At 42.5% G+C, this 19,285-nt stretch overlaps 1 protein-coding gene and 1 pseudogene across 1 annotated transcript in view; both read left to right on the plus strand.

Moving 5' to 3' along the window:
• The first annotated feature begins 5,806 nt into the window (after positions 1 to 5,806).
• TBC1D20 (TBC1 domain family member 20) overlaps positions 5,807 to 19,285 on the plus strand; it is a 30,417-nt gene continuing 16,938 nt past the window's right edge. Inside the window, exons 1-3 of the mRNA XM_008140983.3 lie at positions 5,807 to 5,986; positions 12,677 to 12,862; positions 15,554 to 15,634. Of these exons, the coding sequence (XP_008139205.2) occupies positions 5,917 to 5,986; positions 12,677 to 12,862; positions 15,554 to 15,634 (337 nt within the window). The 5' untranslated portion in view covers positions 5,807 to 5,916. The remainder of the gene's footprint in view (positions 5,987 to 12,676; positions 12,863 to 15,553; positions 15,635 to 19,285) is intronic.
• LOC103285595 (rho-related GTP-binding protein RhoN-like) lies at positions 16,678 to 17,358 on the plus strand (annotated as a pseudogene).

Consider the following 19,285-nt stretch of genomic DNA (forward strand, 5'->3'; position numbering starts at 1 on the left):
TCAGTGGATAGAGCATTGGCCTGCAGACCAAAGGGTCCTGGGTTCGATTCCAGTCAAGGGCATGTACCTTGGTTTCAGGCTTCACCCAGGTCCAGGCCCTGATCAGGGCTCATGCAGGAGGCAACCAATGATGTGTTTCTCTCTACATTGATGTTCCTGTCTTTCCCTCTCTTTTCACTCTCCCTAAAAATCCATGGGAAAATGTCCTCAGGTGAGGATTAAAAAAAGAATACTGGGAGTGGAATAAATGAAATATTTTTATTAATTACCTTTATTGAAGTCTAAAGTATGAAGTCGGCAAACTTTCTGTAAAGGAGCAGATAAGTATTTTAGGTTTTGCAGGTCATGATTTCTACTGCAACCACTCTACTGTTGTAGCATAAATAAAAGCAGTCTTAGGCAATAGGCAAATGAGCATGGATGTTTCAATAAAACTATTTTTGGACTGAGATTTAAATTTCATATTTTACGTGCCACTAATCTTTTGATTTTTTTTTTTCTCTCCATTTAAAATTGTTAAAGGCCATAGAATGTCAAGTAGTGGACTGGTTTTGGTTTGTGAATGGACCATCCTTTGCTAACCCCTGGTCTAAAGCAAAAATATTAGCAATGAATTGTGTGTTTATAACATATGGATAAACGAATTGTAAAATCATACGATGAAATGTTGAGCAATAAAAAAATAAACTTGATACATGCAGCAACATGGATTAGTCTTAAAATAATTTTGTTGACTGAAAGCCATACCAAAAAGACTACATTCTGTATGATTCCATCCATTTAAAATTCTAGAAAATGCAAACTATAGCCACAAAACATAGTTAAGTGGTTGTCTGCAAGTGTGGGGCGGGGCAAGCAATGGGAAGAGATGGGGAAAAGAAGGGATTTTAGAAGAAAATAGAAGTATGATAACATGAAGAATAGGAGGAAGGAAATGGGAATCTACTGTTGTAAGGTCTTTAGACTTACTCTACATGAAGCAGGCTATTATTTGAAGGCAAACTGAAACCAATTAATTAAAGATGTGTGTTATAAATCCTAGGGCAATCATTAAAATCTTTCACCTATTCCCCACTCAGCTTCAGGGTTTTGGACAAGGCTTCATCCCTGGCTCAATGGTAGAGCCTAAGATTCAGCCCTCACCAGTGGGCACATGGTGACTGCAGTGACCGGTGCAGTCTAGGCAGGTGACAGTAAGACAAACACTCCTCTTGGAAACGCTGAGACAAAGAATTTAAGGTATTCACAGTCTGGCGTAGAAAGTATGGTGAGACCAGGTTGTCAGGGTCGTGTTAAGACCCTGAAGGCCTACGTGCGGTTGTAATTCAGTCAACATGAAGAGGTGGGCAGCTGAGAGGTAGAGATAGGGGATGCAGAAGGGCAAGAACTTCAGTTATGTGAGCCAATAAATCTTTGCCTGAGCTTTTTTTTTAAAAATATATTTTATTGACTTTTTACAGAGAGAAAGGGAGAGGGATAGAGAGAAACATCGATGAGAGAGAAACATCTATCAGCTGCCTCCTGCACACCAACTACTGGGGATGTGCCCGCAATCAAGGTACATGCCCTTGACCGGAATAGAACCTGGGACCTTTCAGTCTGCAGGCCGATGCTCTATCCACTGAGCCAAACTGGTCAGGGAACCTGACCTTTTTTGGGGTGAGATTTTTCAGTCGCTTGCTGTGTAACAAAATACCACAAATTTAATTATGTTAGTTTTTGCAGTGCAGGTATCCAAGTGTGTGTTAGGTCCTTTACTCAGGTCTCACCAGGCTAAAATCAAGTCAGGCAAGGCTGTGATCTCACCTGAGACTCCAGGCCCTCTGCCAAGCTTACTATTGGCCACATTTAGTTTCTTTTGGTATAGGACTGAGGCCCTCCACTCCTAGAAGCTGCCTGCTATACCCTGTTTGGCCTTCTCCACAACATGGGAGTTCATTTAAAAAGCAACAGGAGAATCGCTGCTTTGAATTTCTCCTTCAGAGAAGGCCCCCAACTTCTTTTAAATGAATCATTTGATTAGGTCTACCCAGGTCAAACTCCCTTTTTAGGGATCCTGGTTTTATCTGCAGAATCTCTTCATCTTTGCCTTATCACCTAATCACAAGAGTAAAATCCCATCATATTCAAAAGTGCTGCCCACACTCAAGGGGAAGAGGATATGTTACAGCCTAGCATGGGTTTGGTGTTCCATAAACAGTTGTAGGGGTAAGTAAAGGTGATTCTTATATTGGAAATGAAGATTAAAGTAGGTGACATCAAAGACCACGTTCACTGCTAAAAATATTTAATTCTACCCTGCTGATTTCATCCAGTCCAAACCCTCGAGAGTTCCTGCCTGACCTGTTCTAGCACACATCTCTGCCCTCACTAGTGTCAAAGTCCACTTTCTCTTTTATACTGTGCTATAAGAACACTAAAGCACAGTTTCTAGACTGATTTGCTTTCTCTTAGCTTCATGATAGTGCCTGTGCTATTTTCTCAGCTAAAATGCTCTTCCCTACACCAACTGACTGACTGTTACCCACCCCTCTATAAAAACTTAGAAATGTTCCTTCATCACCCCTCTATGTGGTTTGGGCTTCTACAACCTCTAAGCTTCTTTCCCCCTTTCTAGAACTTTTCCCCTCTTATATTTGAAGAGTCCATCTCCCTAACAACCTGAGCTGTCCAGGAAGGTAGAGAAGAAAGCTTCATTATGTTGGGTCCTATGATCTCTGAACACACTGGCCTGGACTGGTTAAGGTCCAGGAATATTTGTTGAGCAAACAAATGGGTTCAGTAATCTACATGTTTGTGATTTGGGATCTTCCAAGATACATGTGCTTCCTGGTGTCCTTGGCCCCATGGTAGACCAGCCCAGCAGGCTCGGGCTTACCTACAGGCTCCAAGCTCGTGTAACAGGGCAATGGACATGACTGTTACAATGCTTGAGTAGGCTCATCTCTGTTGACCCAGGAAGGCTTTTTTAAAAATTCCCATCTCACTCAGCCAGTGTCGCTCAGTATTTGAGCATTGACTCATGAACCAGAAGGTCACTGTTCTATTCCCAGCAGGGCACATGCTCCAGTTTGCGGGCTCAATCCCCAGTAGGTGGCGTCCGGGAGGCAACCAACCATGATTCTCATCATTGGTGTTTATCTTCCTCTCTGAAATCATTTTTAAAAAAATACATTTTAAATAAATTGCCAAAACCGGTTTGGCTCAGTGGATAGAGCGTCAGCCTGCGGACTGAAAGGTCCCGGGTTCGATTCCGGTCAAGGGCATGTACTTTGGTTGCGGGCACATCCCCAGTAAGGGATGTGCATAATCGATGTTTCTAACTCTCTATCCCTCTCCCTTCCTCTCTGTAAAAAAAAATAAAATATTTAAAAAAAATACATTTTAAATAAATGGTAATTCATTATTTTAAACAATTCTCATTTGCCACCTAGATCTCCTTTCAAAGAGAGGGCGCATTAGGAATTATGAGGCAAAATGACTGACATAGAGTTCCATGGTAATGAACTGCAATTAGACAACGTGCTGCACACAACTTGGGTATCAGCCTGGGACGAGAATGGGTTATCTCCATCTCACTAAGCACCTGGCAGTTGCTTGACCCTCTCTCTTTTCCCTGAGAGCCAGTCACTTTCTTGTTTTACAGAGAATGAGAGCTAGCCCAAGCCTCACAATAACAACATACTGTTTAGCCCTAAAATTGTGATAATGGGGAGGAGAGCAGGTCCTTGTCCCATCATTACTATAGGCAAGAGTCCACCAGCCAGCACAGTAACAAGGAAATAAATACCCCAGATTGCTTGAGTATATTACTCCCAAATTGGAACGACAATTCTTTAGGACAATAAGCATCTTTTAACCTCAACTACAATTTATATATTTTTAAAATATATTTTATTGACTTTACAGAGAGGAAGGGAGAGAGAGAGAGAGCTATAGAAACATCGATGAGAGAGAAACATCGACCAGCTGCCTCCTGCACACCCCCTACCGGGGATGTGCCCACAACCAAGGTACATGCCCTTGACCGGAATCGAACCTGGGACCTTTCAGTCCGCAGGCCGACGCTCTATCCACTGAGCCAAACCGGTTTTGGCTCAACTACAATTTAGAATCACGACTAGACATGTTTTAAACTCTCAGTACTAATATTTTTGCATCAAGCAATCTATGCAAAAATGTGATGCTTTAAATTCTTATAATATTTAAGATAATTTTGGAAATTCTAACAGATTCTTGTACTGATTACAAACATGTATTTGAATAATAGATTTGACTTGTGATTTTAAGTCGAAGTCTTATTAAATTTGTATTGACGCATTTAAAAGAACTCATGACTTAACATATACACTGAGTGGCCAGATTATTATGATCTCTGACGCATAATAATCTGGCCACTCAGTGTATATCCTATATAATAAAAGGCTAATATGCAAATTGTCCCCTAGACCAGGAGTTCAACCAGCAGGCAAGCCAGCCAATCACCCATGACCTTCCCTGTGGCCAGGCTGGCCAGACCCCACCCATGCACAAATTCATGCACCAGGCCTCTAATATATATATATATATATATATATATATATATATATATATACACACACACACACACACACACACACACACACACACAGAGTGGCCAGATTATTATGCATTCAGAGATCATAATCTGGCCAGTCAGTGTAAGTTTATTTCAGTCACAAGAATTACATAAAAATTCAAGAGGCTTTGTTAGAAAATTGTGATACTTAGAAAAGTGAATTATTAAATTTATAAATGCAATTTCAAATCTTCAAAAGGAATTTAAAGTTTATTCATGGGACCAATTATGTGATTGTTAGAATTGACTAGATTTATGAATGGAATTGTAAAATTTGTTCGTTGAAATTAAGAAAACTCGATGTGGGGATTTCTAATGTTAATAAATTAAATATTCGTTTTAAAAATCAAATTAACCTCAAAGTAATCGTTTCTGCTCATGAAACCTATGCAGAGGACCTTTTGAAAATGACTTGTAATGGCAGATAGACCATGGAGTTTGAATTGAACAGGATGAGCATGAAAGCAAGGGAGGCCAGTATCAAACCCAGTGGGCTAGATGTCTGGAGAGAATAAAGAGCTGTTTTGGTAGGGGTCATCCAGCAACCAGAATCTAGGGAACTTGAGGTGTGGGGGGCAGTTTCTGGCCTCAACAATCAGTGTGTGACCGAGGGAATGCGTGGTCAATCGGAGATGAGAAAGTGGTCAAAGATCTGATAAGACATGTTCATCTTAAATGAGTGGTCAGTTTTGTACAACTCAAAGGGGGACACTGGTCACATAATCGTCTGTGTGAAAGGCGCCTCCTGGCGTTGTGCAGTGAACAGACTGCGGAACCACATAAAATGGTTCTGATAAAAGCCTGAAGTCGCCAAGTATGATGACAGGAGTATGTGGGTAGGTGAGACAAGAGGTGAAATCCTTGTAAGCACAAACACGAGCTTTTAATTGTGAAGCAGTTACTATATGCTTGGTAGTTAGTATTCTAAGCACTTTCCCAATAACTCTGAGTTCAGTACTCTCATTATTATCAGTATCACTTTACAAATAAGAAAAGCAAAATAAATGACAAAATCTGGTCCGAAACGCACTTGCTCAAGAGCGCCACGCTCTATACTTCTGGTGGAACTCTCTCGGGCGCGCTCCCTGCGCGTTCTCTCCGTTTAGGGCGCCTGTGCGCCTGTGCGCCTGCCCGGAGACCGGCGCTCGTTCTCGCGTAGCGCACGGTCACGTGCCGGTACGGGGGCGGGGCCCGTGCGCAGATGCCTAGGCGCCTGCGCGCAGCGGGCAACCAAGCCGGGCCTGCCGGGAGGTGCGGGCGCGTTTCCTCTCAGCTCCGCCACCAGCCGGGGCTCGGGCCCGGGCCCGGGCCCCCGGGACATGGCCTCCCCAAGTGCGCAGGGCGACGTCCCCACCTCCAGTCACTGGGACGACGACGCGGAGACGGCAGGTACGGAAGCCGGCCGGGGCGTCGAGGGGTGGCCTGTGAGGACGGCCCGAGGGACAGGAGCGACCCTAGGAGACGGGGACAGCTGTCGGCGGAGCGGGTCCCGGCGCCAGCGGCGCTGGACGGGCCACCTGGGTGCGCCCAGGGCCGTGGGCCGAGGGCCGGGTGGGTCGGGACGGCGGGAGAGGAAAAGGCCGAAGGGAAAGAGAGCCTAGTCTAGGGGGTCCACGGATGCGGAGACCAGAGGAGCCATGGTGGCAGAACCGAATCCCCAGTGGGAAGGACGGCGGGGACTCGGCCCCGTCGCGTCTGAAAGGGAGAATTGGGTCTGAGAACTGGGGCTGAGCCTCACCCGGCCCGAAACTGTCGGCCACGTCCACAGACTCCTGCCTCCTCCCTAGTTGTAAGGCAGGTTTCCAGACTTCATCTGTCGCCGTCTTGACTTCCGTGGTGTGAGTGAACACATATTTCTTTTAATTGCCATAACATCCAATCCTTTTAAAGTGCACCGTTCAGTGGTTCTTAGTACTCTCACAGGGTTGTGCAATCATCACCACTGTTTAATTCCAGAACATTAATATTCCAAAAAGAAAGCCCATCCATCACTCCCCATGCCCCAATCTCCACGGTTCCTGGTAGACACTAATCTACTTTATGTCTCAATCCTGTCCCATCTGTGTTAATGTTATTTAATTGTGTAAAAAGCTATTTTCTATTTTTATACTGTTTCATCCTAAGCAATTATTTCTATGAAATCATGATTTCATTGTGCATTGTTTTCAAATACGTTTTACATATTAAGATATGACTGCTAAAAAGTATTCATGTTTATTCTGTACCAAGGAAAATAATCCCTTTTTCCTCTGGGGAAGATAATTAGCTTTCCCACTTTTTCATCCTCTAATGGGTGGTGTCCATAATAGAACCAGTTGACATATTCAACCCACATATTATGATGAAGCACCTGGTATCCACATCTTGTTTCTCTGGGCTCATTTTCTGTTATCCCCCTTTTCTCCTGCTCTAGTCCTGGATGGAAGTGGAACTCACTCATCATATTACTTCCCTGGGCCCTTTGGCCTTGTAACCCTTTGGTGGTGTATGACATCTGTCTTCATGGCATAATAGCCCAGGCCCCAAGTGGTACAGGTCTTGTGACCTGTTGTAGTGCAATTGTTTTGAGACTCTACCTCCCAGTTTCCTTCATTTTATTTCTCTGGATGAATGGGAGGAACTTAGAAATCAGAGTATTTTTATTTTGTTTTGTTTTGTGGTTTTTTTCCTGTTTGTTCTCGTTGTGGTTTTAATCATATTGGAGAATTGGACAGTTATTAACACTGGAAGCTCTCCTTTGTAGAGGTCATGGTTTACGCTCTAAAATATTTTTCTGCATTGTTGAGGTAAAGCAGTCTTTCTTAATGCACACTTGTTTTTATGTTTCAGTAACGAATCTCTGCTAACTCTGGTACTGTTCGTTGAAACTAAATAGGACCTCCAAAAACAAAGGCTACTATGTTTTATTTAGTTTTTAATAGGAACCTTACTCAGAAAAAGGTAAGGTTTTCTTCTCCCACTGTCTTTCTCCAGTACAGATATGAAGTTCAAGCATAAAATTTTAAGTTAATTTTCTTTGTTTGTTTTTAATTAATTTCAGAGAGGAAGGGAGAGGGAGAAAAACATCAATGATGAGAATCATTGATCAGCTGGCCTCCTGCATGCCCCCTACTCGGGATCAAGCCCCCTACTGGGGATCAGGCATGTGCCCTTGACTGGAATCGAACCTGGGACCTTTCAGTCCGCAGGCTGATGCTCTATCCACAGAGCCAAACGGGCTAGGGCTTAAGTTAATTTTCAATATCAACATCAAGAGTTCAAGGAGTGGGGTAGGGCAATATCTGTCTGAGGGGATGGATCTCTCCCTCTCTGATTGGTTCTTTCATTGTTTGATTAAGGCTAACATTGCTTAGTTTGAGTTTAACTTCTATTTAAAGACTTCAAAGCTTTCTTGATGTGCAAGCTTAAACCAAATAAGTATGGAATTTTGTACTCAAACCAATTAAGTATGTAGACCTTTTACCTGATGTAAGCCATTAATGTGTATTTTGCTGATATGGAAAAACTTTAAGAGGAACCATAGCTAGTGTTCATCTTTAGTCCTTTTCCTTTCCCTTTATATCCAGTTCCCAAGCCAGGTGTTTTTGGAAATAACCTGTTGCTCTGAGGAGGCAGAAATCTTCACCTGGGTTCTGTAGCCAGAGTTGGAAAATATTTGAAATAATAACAGGCTCATTCATCTTTTATCTGAACTGTTAAGAACTGCTGCTTCAGTGCCCTTATTAAAATGATCATTTTAATGGAGAGTAGGCCAAGTAATACCTCTATCCTTTTTTTCTGTGTTGAATGAATTGCTTTTCAGGCATCAAGAATTTATTTATAGCAGTGTCTTATATTTTGCAGCCAATTGTAGGATAATTATTTCATTCTGTCATGGTTATCATAGCCAAGATCTCTTACTGTAAAGGAATTTGGAAAGTCTCAACTTTGGAATATGTAATACATCTCTCTTATAAGGGGGGCAAAAAGGAATTGGAGAAGAAAGGATTTGGGGAATTGGGATTACATATATACTACTTCCTAATGAAATGTGGACTTTTATCCCAAGCCCAATATTAGCATTCTGGAGTCAGGAAGTGTGTGTCCCACCCCAAAATCCATATATAAAATTTATCTTAAAGTTAAATAGTAGGCATTAATTTTTATATTTTCCTGAGCATCCCAAGAATAGTTCTATAATTTTTCTCTGAGATGAAGAGGATGCGTGTAAATTGGTTTCAGTTGAGACTCTGCTAACCTTTTTTTCCCTCTTTGTGTAATCTAGCAGTTGACTTTATCATTCTATAATTTATACATTTCTAGCTTACTTGAGTTTTCTATTTTCTCTTCCCTTTTTATGTCACAATGGAAGTTTATATATTAAGTGTAATAAATGTGGGGTGGGGACACACTTAGGAGTGCCTTCTTTATCTGCCATTAATACTTAATCATTCAACTGTGGGATTAAGGAAGGTGATATTGGGGCCTGAAGAGACCCCACATTTGAGCAGCATCCAACTCTGGGAAGTACCAGTAGCTTTAGAAAAAAGCCAAAGAATCTGCATCTCTACAGTCATATGCTGCATAACAGTGTCAGTCAATGATGGACTGCATATACAAAGGTAATACCATGTAGTCTAGGTGCATAGTGGGCTATACAATCTAGGTTTGTGTAAGTGCACTCTGTGATGCTCACACAACAACGAAATTGCCTAACAACGTATTTCTCAGAACGTATCCTCGTTGTTAATTAGCACATGACTGTGTTTAGAGTTGTGCAGTAAGCATATTCTTAACAGTAGTATGGGCAAAATTATGTCATTTATTATAGGCCAGTGTTTCCAAAGGAACAATAGCTAAGCTAGCTTTTCTATTCTGTACATACTTACTGTGTTCCCACAGAGCACCGAAAACCGAAGGTAGTAGTAAATTTTGTAATGCAGGATTAAAAATAGAATTGGAACTGTGTTAAGAGAACTAAGTACAGGAGCTGTGGTTTGGGTTTAGAAATAGTAAAAATTCTGGCAGATTACTTACTCAAACCTAATAGAAATCCAGGTGATTGCAAACAGTGTTATTTCCTTCAAGATACAAGCAAGGATTTTCCTTTCCCCCAGATTGCTGAATGAATAGCTTACTTGGAAAGAGGGGCAGGGTGAATATATGTCTAAACAAATGAAGGAAATTTTTCCACACTCTTAGTAAGTAGGTTAACAAGATTTCAAAAGTCAGCTTATCTCAAACAGTATTCATATTACCATTTAATTGTTCTTAATTTGTAATGTGTAGAAAATACAAGGAAACTAAGTAAAAAAAAAAAAACAACTTACAGGCTATCTGGTACTTTATATTCTTTGTTGGAAATTAATTCAATTCCTGCTCATATTTTAAATAAAAAGTCTTCTCGCCCTAGCTGGTTTGGCTCAGTGGGTAGAGTATTGGTCTGCAGAATCAAGGGTCCCATGTTCGATTCCAGTCGGGGACACATGCCTGGGTTGTGGGCTCGATCTTCATCGAGGGGCTTGCAGGAGGCAGCTGATCAGTGATTTTCTCTCATTGATGTTTCTCTTTCTCTCTCCCTCTCTTTTCCTTTCTGAAATTAATTAAAAAATATATATTTTTTAAAAAGTCTTCTCTGTGTCTTATCTGTGATCCCTCTTTGAAAACATACAGCCTTCTGGATGGCCCCTCGACCCTGTCTTTCCTGAGTGTAGGATAAATCAGCCCACACTCTTCCATAAGCTACATTTTTTGCAGTCCTTCAAGTCTCTGTCCTCTTCTTTTAACTAACACTTCAGCCTCATAGAATTATCTCTGTGTTTTCTGGACATGATATGTCTTTCATGTAACAAGGTCTTTGCACACACTCCTCTCCCTGGAATGCTCTCCCTTCAACCACTCTTCCATGTGCAGTTTTCTTTAAGAAGATACCAGATATATTCTTGGCAAAGCCTTTCCTGATTGCATGAGAAGTAGTCATTCTTTCCTCAGGAGTTTCATAATTCTGTTATATCATGTATAATAATTGTACCCTCCCTACTGTGAGCCTCTCAAGTGCTGGGAAGGAGTCAAATTAATCTTTTTATCCTTATTACAGTGCTTACTATAGATGTTCATTAAATGATAGGCTGATAAATGTATGGACTAATGGACAAGTGGGTAGATGGACAGATGGATGGATACACTCAAGCCAAGAGCATGAAGCACCTTGTAAATAAACATTTAACTAGTTAGGTGCCATGCTGACAGAGGAAATTGGGACTTAATTTTTATGATTTCTAGATAGAGTAACCATTTAATTTAGCATCCAAGCTCGGACATTTTTGAAAGTACAGATAGCAGGAGGGATTTGCTATGAACAATTAGGCCAGAATTATAGGTGTGAGCCAGGAATCTCTCAAACTTGAAAGAGATGATCACTCTACTTACTAGGTTACCAGGGAAAAGAACATTCTAGACAGGAGTACAGGTTTACCTAGGTGAAAAGTGACCTGTGTTATTTTCCTGTCTGCACCTCCAATTGCATGTGACTCTAAAGCAGTTATTTTATGTCACAGCTCTCATAGGTAGGTAACCATGACCACTAGGTACCAACTTTCATTTGTGTTAATAATGTGCAGCTTTGTTATGGAAACAATTTGTAGACTGTTGCCTCAGAATAGAAAATTATTGAGGATGACTGCTTGTTTAGAAAGTGTCTCTTCTGAACCTAATCTACCTTCCGTTAATCTTCTCTAAAGCCTAACCTACTTTCTAGTGTTTATCTTCCCCCTTCTATTACTCCAGTGCCTTACACCTAATATATGCTACATATGTATTTTCAATGATCTGTTTGCTATTAAAGGAAAGGGCCTTGTGTTTCCTATCTCCAAGCTTTTTTCTGCTCTCTGCCTCTCTTCCCAGCCCTCTCTGTCTCTCTTCCCAGCCTCTTGAAATCCTCCTTTTCCTGTTTTTTAAAACATGTTAACTTTATTATATATATTTTTAAATCCTCACCTGAAAACATGCTTTTATTGGTTTTAGAAAGAGAGGACGGGAGAGAGAGAGAAACATCAATCCGCTGCCTCCCCCAGGCGCCTGACTGGAGGTAGAACCCGCAACCTGGGTATGTGACCTAACCGGAAGTCGAACCTATACGTTTCGGTGTATAGGATGACGCTCTAAACAACTGAGCTACCTGGCCAGGGCCCTCCTTTTCCTTTGTAAATTATACTCTTTGCTAATGCTTTCTCAGTTTAGTCTGACTCACAGCATTCTCTGAGCTCTTAGTGTCTGCACATTCCTCTTTTTTTTTGGCAGTTATAGTGCACTTCTTTGTGGCAACTCTTTTATGGTGTCTGTTTAACTTTTGTTGTGTTTGCTGTTCTTAAAATTAGACATTCTGCCTGAAAACTCTAGGAGCCTGTTACTCCATTATTTTAAATAGAATAATTATAATAAGATAAACATCAACCACAAATTCTCAACCAGTTTCCTAAAAAGACAATTAAACACAGTAAAATGCCTAAGTATAAATAACAAACTATCACATAAGGATGTAAGATGCTTAAAATATAACTTCCTGATCACAGTAATTAATACGGTTTTTAAAAAACAGTTGTTTTGTGTGTAGTATCATGCTTCTCTTACCACCCACACTGGAGACCCAAGTATACCCTTTGACATTCTGATTTTGAAAATATTTCTGTAATTTTGATATTTTATCAGTAATTGGGAACTTTTGTGGTTTGTTTTAAAATGTATTACTGAATTTTGGTGGCATGTATATACATTTTTCCTCTATAAACAACAGGAAAAATATTAAGAGATATATATTAAGAAAGAACAGGCATTCTATTAGGAAAACATTAACAGTAACAGTTAAATATGCCTGAATTTACTGAGCATTTATTATAATTTCTTGCTGATTACTTACATGGCTTATCTCCTTAGTGTTTTATACATAATGTGCTAATTAAATATCTGTAGGTTGGCTTTAAATATACCTACCTGTACCTCAGACCAAATAAGGAGATTGAGCCCTAAATAGAAAATGTACACATGCTGCATATGTGCCTAATGCCCCTTCAACCCCTGTGTGTTGTTTGTTTGTTTTTGCAGGCTTTAATGCCAAAAGGAGAAAGAAAGTAGCAAAGATATACCAGGCTCTGAACAGTGATCCCACTGATGTGGCTGCCCTTAGACGCATGGCTATTAGTGAAGGAGGGCTCCTAACTGATGAGATGAGACGAGAAGTGTGGCCCAAGCTCCTCAATGTCAACACCGATGACCCACCTCCTATATCAGGTAAGATGGGGAGTACTGTGAGGGGAGCTCATTTAGGAGGCAAGGAAAAAAGAATTTCAGAATCTTTGATTTTTATGCTAATGTCAAACCAAGAGTAGATGAGTAAATCTAAAGCATTTGAGGATATGATTGGTCCAACTCTGAAAATAAGGCCAAACTAATAAGTAGAATTTTATTAAAAAATGAAATGAGCTTTTATTGGCTAAGTAGAGAAGTTTATTAAAAATGTATATTCCAGCCGAAACTGGTTTGGCTCGGTGGATAGAGCGTCGGTCTGCGGACTGAAGGGTCCCAGGTTCGATTCCGGTCAAGGGCATGTACATTGGTTGCGGGCACATCCTCAGTGGGGGGTGTGCAGGGGGCAGCTGATAGATGTTTCTCTCTCATCGATGTTTCTAGCTCTCTGTCCCTCTCCCTTCCTCTCTGTAAAAAATCAATAAAATGTATATTTTTTAAAATGTATATTCCAACCTGGCCAAGAACCAGGAGATCAGGCTCAATTCCTGGTTAGGGCATAGCCCCAGTTTTGGGCTCAATCCCCAGTAGGGGTGGTGCAGGAAGCAGGCAATCAATGATTCTCTCTCATTTATGTTTCTTTCCCTCTCTCCCTCTTCCTTTCTCTCTCTGAAATCAATTAAAACATCCCTTGCCGGTTTGGTTCAGTGTATAGAGCATTGGCCTGTGGACCAACGGGTCCCGGGTTCAATTCCAATCAAAGGCATGTACCTTGGTTACAGGCTCCTCCCTGGCCTGGGCCCTAGTCGGGGCTTGTGCAGGAGGCAACCAATTGATGTGTTTTTCTCACATTGATGTTTCTCTCTGTCTTTCCCTTTCTCTCCCACTCTCCCTAAAAATCAATGGAAAAATTCCTCGGGTGAGGATTAATAACAACAAAAAATAAAAAATAATGTTGTTTTTTTTAAATGCATATTCCAGTCCATATTCACTTAGAGATGGGTTGTAGGAATCTGTATTTTAATAAGCACTCCACCTAATTCTTTTTTTTTTCCCCCCGAGCGGTTGGGATCCAGCAACTCCATCTAATTCTGATATAGATGGACTACATTTTGAGAAACAGGCTATGGGGAGAAATAATATCTTTTAAAAAAAACAAACACAAAAGCCCTAGCTGGTTTGGCTCAGTGGATAGAGCATCGGCCTACGGAGTAAAGGCTCCCGGGTTCGATTCCAGTCAAGGGCACGTGCCCAGGTTGCCGACTCGATCCCCAGTAGGGGGTGTGCAGGAGACAGCCGTTCAGTGATTCTCTCTCACCATTGATGTTTCTATCTCTATCCCTCTCCCTTCCTCTCTAAAATCAATGAAAATACATTTAAAAAAAAAAAACACAAAAGAATTTTTATTGGGAAATACTATGCTCATTTTGGATTCTAAAATTCTGTAGTTCTGTGAAAAGCTATAACTTTAACTAATCTGCAAGGCCTGTGTGGTAAAAGGAGTTCCTTGGAATATAGTGTAGAATACAGATAGAAGTACTACAGAACAATGAACCCATTTTGTCATTCACTCAACAAACATTTATTGCTTTATTGCTATGTATGGCAAAAGTCTGGCTCTTGGGGATTCTTTCACTCATTTGGAAGATATTGGTTGTGCTCCTGTTGTGTGCCAGATACTGGAGACAATTAAAACAGCCTCTGCCAGTAAAAGTTCACAGTGTCATAGTGCAGCAAGTAGGTGTTAAGTTGCCACTTGTTTAATCTTTAAAACTGGCTGCCTTGGAGCAGTAAGCCTTTTGTTGGGAGGAAAAGGCATTACCATGTTCACACTCTGAATCCTGAGATGGTATTCTTCTATCAGATTCCAGATTTCCCCTATCTTTGTAAGATGAAGTTTGTGTGGGGAAGTTTTGCCCAGGCTCCTCTGCTACCTTTTGATTTCGGTTTGTGAAGGAAATGTAGACTTGTTACACAACACTCAGTTTGGGTTGAGGGAAATGTACACTTGTTATATACGTATATATAACAGCTAGAGACTGCCTCCTTACATTCACACTGTATTGGGCTTATCACCTGAACAGAAATACAATGTCCTATTTGCAGTGTGTTAGCTTTAGAATTTCTGGGTCAAGACAAGTTAGGTTCTCCTTTATATGAGTTTATTTTAATACTCCTTTCTGAACAGCTCAGTGCTTCCTAGACTTTACATATGTTAGAGTTTTTTTTAGTGGTCTATGGTTTCCACATTTATGATCTTATTTGAAAGATAACCTGAGAGGTATATTATAGAAGGAAACAATGCCATTTTTATAGATGTGGACTTTGAAATTCAGAGCAGTTCCCCAGTGATACCACAGGAAGCCTCTGTCCTATTTGATCCTTACAGTAACCTGAAAGGTACATTATGGAAGGGAATATTGCCATTTTATAGATGTGGACTTTAAACTTCAGGGCCCAGTGACAACACAGGAGGCCCCTGGCCTCCCGACTTCTCTGCAGCTTTTCCACCTAACTCGATTACCTCTTGGACAATGCGATGCTTCCTCTTAGGTCATCAAGACTGCATGTTTGCAACTAAACTAGGATTTCTCTCCAATTGTATTTTGGGTCATGTTCTTTTCAGGAAAATGCAGGAGTATGTCCTCCTGGCCTTTGGTATAATACCACAATATTTTGTTCCTGATCTGGCTTCCCAGACATTCCTACAATGACATGTTCCTTTTTTTCCAATAGGAAAAAACCTACGACAGATGAGCAAGGACTACCAACAAGTGCTGCTGGATGTCAGGCGGTCCTTACGGCGGTTCCCTCCTGGTGAGAAGCTCTCTCCGTCTGTCTTGTTACATGGAGGTTTCTGTCCCAGTTGCACTTACTTTCTTGTGTTGATGCTTGCCAGTTCCAGGGAGTTTCCATCCCAGCACACAGTGTGACCTAATATCAATTCCCATTCTGCTGAGTCATTCTTTATTCTTTTTTATTCCTAAAATTAATTTACTCTATCACACTCAGACCCCCACTGAAACCCTGAGCCAAAAGTAATTTCTCTTGGCCTAGAAGTGGTAAATGAGAGAAGTTTCTTCCCCCTTTCAGAGCCACAGAAGAGACTTCATAGAGATTGCTAGAGCCATGAGTCTGGCTTTAAAGAGCAGGTTGGTTTGAAAGGGGGCATTAACAAGAACTTTTTTCTTTTCTTTTTCAAATTTTTACTGATTTCAGAGAGGAAGAGAGAGGGAAAGAGAGAGAGAAACATCAGTGATGAGAGAGAATCATTGATTGGCTGCCTCCTGCACACCCCCCACTAGAGATCGAGCCTGCAACTCGAGCATGTGCCCTGATCAGGAATCAAACCGTGATCTCCTGCTTCATAGGTCGATGTTCAACCACTGAGCCACGTTGGCCAGACTAACAAGAACTTTTAACATCTTCTTTGATTAGATTTATAAATAGTGATATCTTGCATATATATGTATTGAGTTCCTTGGACTAGATGGGAGGCCATTCTCTGCATGTTTAAAGAGTTTATTCCTAAAATTGCCTCCCCATTCCAGGAAGAATGAGAAGAATAACCATTGTCTCCATTTTCACAATGAAGGCAGTTGGGCAACAAACCTCATGTTTATGATCTATTTCTCTTTTGGCAACTCCACATTTAGGTCCATGAAGAGAGGAGAATTGCTAACAGAAAATCAGTTGCCATGGCAAACCAGTGTGTCCCAAGAAATTTTAAGGGGTTGGGGATGCAACAGAGGGGGCGCAATAGCCTGGGTGGAAGCTTAGCATGGTCCTAGAGATGTGGAGATGCCGGTGTCTGCAGTGAGGCCTGGGAGGTAGAGCTGTGCCAGGTACGGCTCTGGATCATGTTGGGGCAGACCCACTGCTGCACCATCATGTTGGGGGATTTGGGGAGTGTGGCAAGACAGCACTCCTTCAGGTGTTTGCCAAGAACACCTACCCTGGGAGTTATGTCCCCATCATGTTTGAGAACTACACTGTGAGCTTTGAGGTAGACAAGTGCGCATTGAGCTCAACTTGTGGGATACTTCAGGTTCCTCTTACTGTGATATCGTCTGGCCTGTGGCCTCTCCTAATTCAGACGCAGTGCTCATCTGCTTCAGCAGCCAACAAGAAACACTGAATAGTATCCTCAAGAAGTGACAGGGAGACTCAGGAATTTTGCCCCAGTGCCAAGGTTGTGCTGGTTGGCTATAAGCTGGACATGTGGACTGACCTGGCCACACTGAGGAAAGCTGTCCAAACAGTGGCTTATCTGTTGCACATGAGCAGGGCACTGTGCTTGCCAAGCAGGTGGGGACCGTGTCCTACATTGAGTGCTCTTCCCGTCCTCTAAGCACAATGTCAGGGATGTCTTCCATGTGACCAGAGTGGCCTCATTTGGCAGTGACCATAGGTAGCTGTGCTGTAAGGACTCACACCTGCGACTGCAGCAATCTGCTCAGCTGGCAGAAAGGCCAGACTGTGGGAACAGGAACAAAGGCGAGATACACAAGAATCGAGCCAAGCATTGCAACCTCATGTGAAGGGCCAAGGAGGAATAGAGTGTCAGGAGAGGTGGTGAAGGGCACAGTTGTTCCTCTGCTCGCACCTTGTCTTCCTGACCTCCTGACTTTGGCTAGAACTTCAGGGCAGGCTGAATGAGCAATTCTCTTAGGCAAGGGACCCAGAGGCAGAAAGGGGTGCCACCATTCCCCATATCTTCATCCCCCTCCTCTCCATAAGAAGTTGAGGGAGCTAGCAGGGCAGGCATCTGGGCCCGGAGCTGGGAGAGGGCAGGGGCGTTAGGGAAGCTGGCATTAAGCAGTGACCTTGGTTGAGTCTCGGTATATGAAGGGTGCCTTCTCTCCCCACCTCCAGTCTCCATATCCGGGTTCAGGCTTCCTTCCCTAAGGAAAGTGTCCATTCTATGACCTTCCCTCTTCCTCTTCTCTCACTTCTACAGCTGTTCTCACTCATCCTAACCTCCAGGCAACTAATTTTAAAAAAGCAAGTTGAAAAGCCCCTTCCCCTATATATCCACCAATCCTAGCTCCTCCCTCTCTTCCTCCAGTAGTCCACAAATAAAGCCCATGTCCATGGGGGGGAGGAGGCTTTTTTTTTTAACATGCAATAACTATTTAGTCAGGGCCCATGGCGGGGGGAGGGGGGAGGCAGTGTCGATGGGGTGGAGGAGGATTTTTTTTTAACATGCAATAACTATTTAGTCAGGGCCACTGATCTCTTTTTCCTTAGCATGTCAAATTTTAAAATAACAACAGATGATACAAAAAAAAGCCATCTGGTGTGAATAAGTCAAAATTATACCTTTTTCTTTGGTCAGGTCAGCAAAAAATATAAAATATTTTAGTAATGTGTTTAGCAGAATTTTAGTAGTTTATGTGTGCCATGAGATAAAAAAGGTTGAAAAGCATTGCTAAACCCATTGCTTCACTCTTCTGAAACCATGCTTTGGCTTGGATTTTGTCGGTTAAAGAAAGCTTTCTTTCCTGCTTATATCTTTGCTCCCTGGAGGGCTTCTTGTGATTCTTGTGTAGCCAATGACCTGCCATCTTGGTTTTTAATGTTTATTTTATTTATTTTTATTGAGGTACTAGAGGCCTGGTGCACAAAATTCATACACGGTGGGGGTGGGGGGAGTCCCTCAGACCGGCCTGCGCCCTCTCGCAATCCTGGACCCCTTGGGTGGGGTCCCTAGGCCTGGCCAGTGATCAGGGCCTATCAGGGCTTTCCTTCCCCCGGCTGCTGGCAGCTGGCCCCGCCTCCACCGCTGCCACTTTGCCATCTGTGCAGCACTGCTCCTCCCCTCCCCCGCCACCGGTTGCCTCCCTCTGCAGGCGACAGACATGCAGTGCAATCACTTGGCTGGCCTGGGTCTCCCTCTGTGGGGCGATAGCTGGCCAGCCCCGCACACCCGCCATAGCGTCACTGGTCAGTGGCCTGGGCCTCCCTCTGTGGGGTGATCACAGAGCTCCCCGTGCCCAACACCTCCCCGACCCCCAATTGATTGCCCCGCCAGCCGGTGGCCTGGGCCTCCCTCTTTGTTGCTATCGATCGCAGAGCCCCCACATCGATCGCCCTGCAGAGGGTGGCCTGGGCCTCCCTTTATGGGGTGATCGTGGGGCGATGGCAGGGCCCCCCTGACCAATCGCATCGTGCCCGCCTTGGCTGGCCTGGCGCTAGTGTGTGTCATAGCGTGGTCATCCGGAAAGTCATCCAGACGGTTGTTCTGCTGTTCAGTCTTTCAGTTGATTTGCATATTATGCTTTTATTATTATAGATAATTGGCATATAACAATATATTAGTTTCAGGTGTACAACATGATGATTCAGTATTTGTATATATCCAACTTGGTTTTAATGAAAACATGTGCCCATAGTCCAATCCCCATTTCCCTATCCTGTTACTTTTATTCTTTTTTTTATTTGTGTGTGTGTGTGTGTGTGTGTGTG

Source organism: Eptesicus fuscus, chromosome 12, assembly GCF_027574615.1.
Source record: "Eptesicus fuscus isolate TK198812 chromosome 12, DD_ASM_mEF_20220401, whole genome shotgun sequence".
NCBI classification, from domain to species: domain Eukaryota; kingdom Metazoa; phylum Chordata; class Mammalia; order Chiroptera; family Vespertilionidae; genus Eptesicus; species Eptesicus fuscus.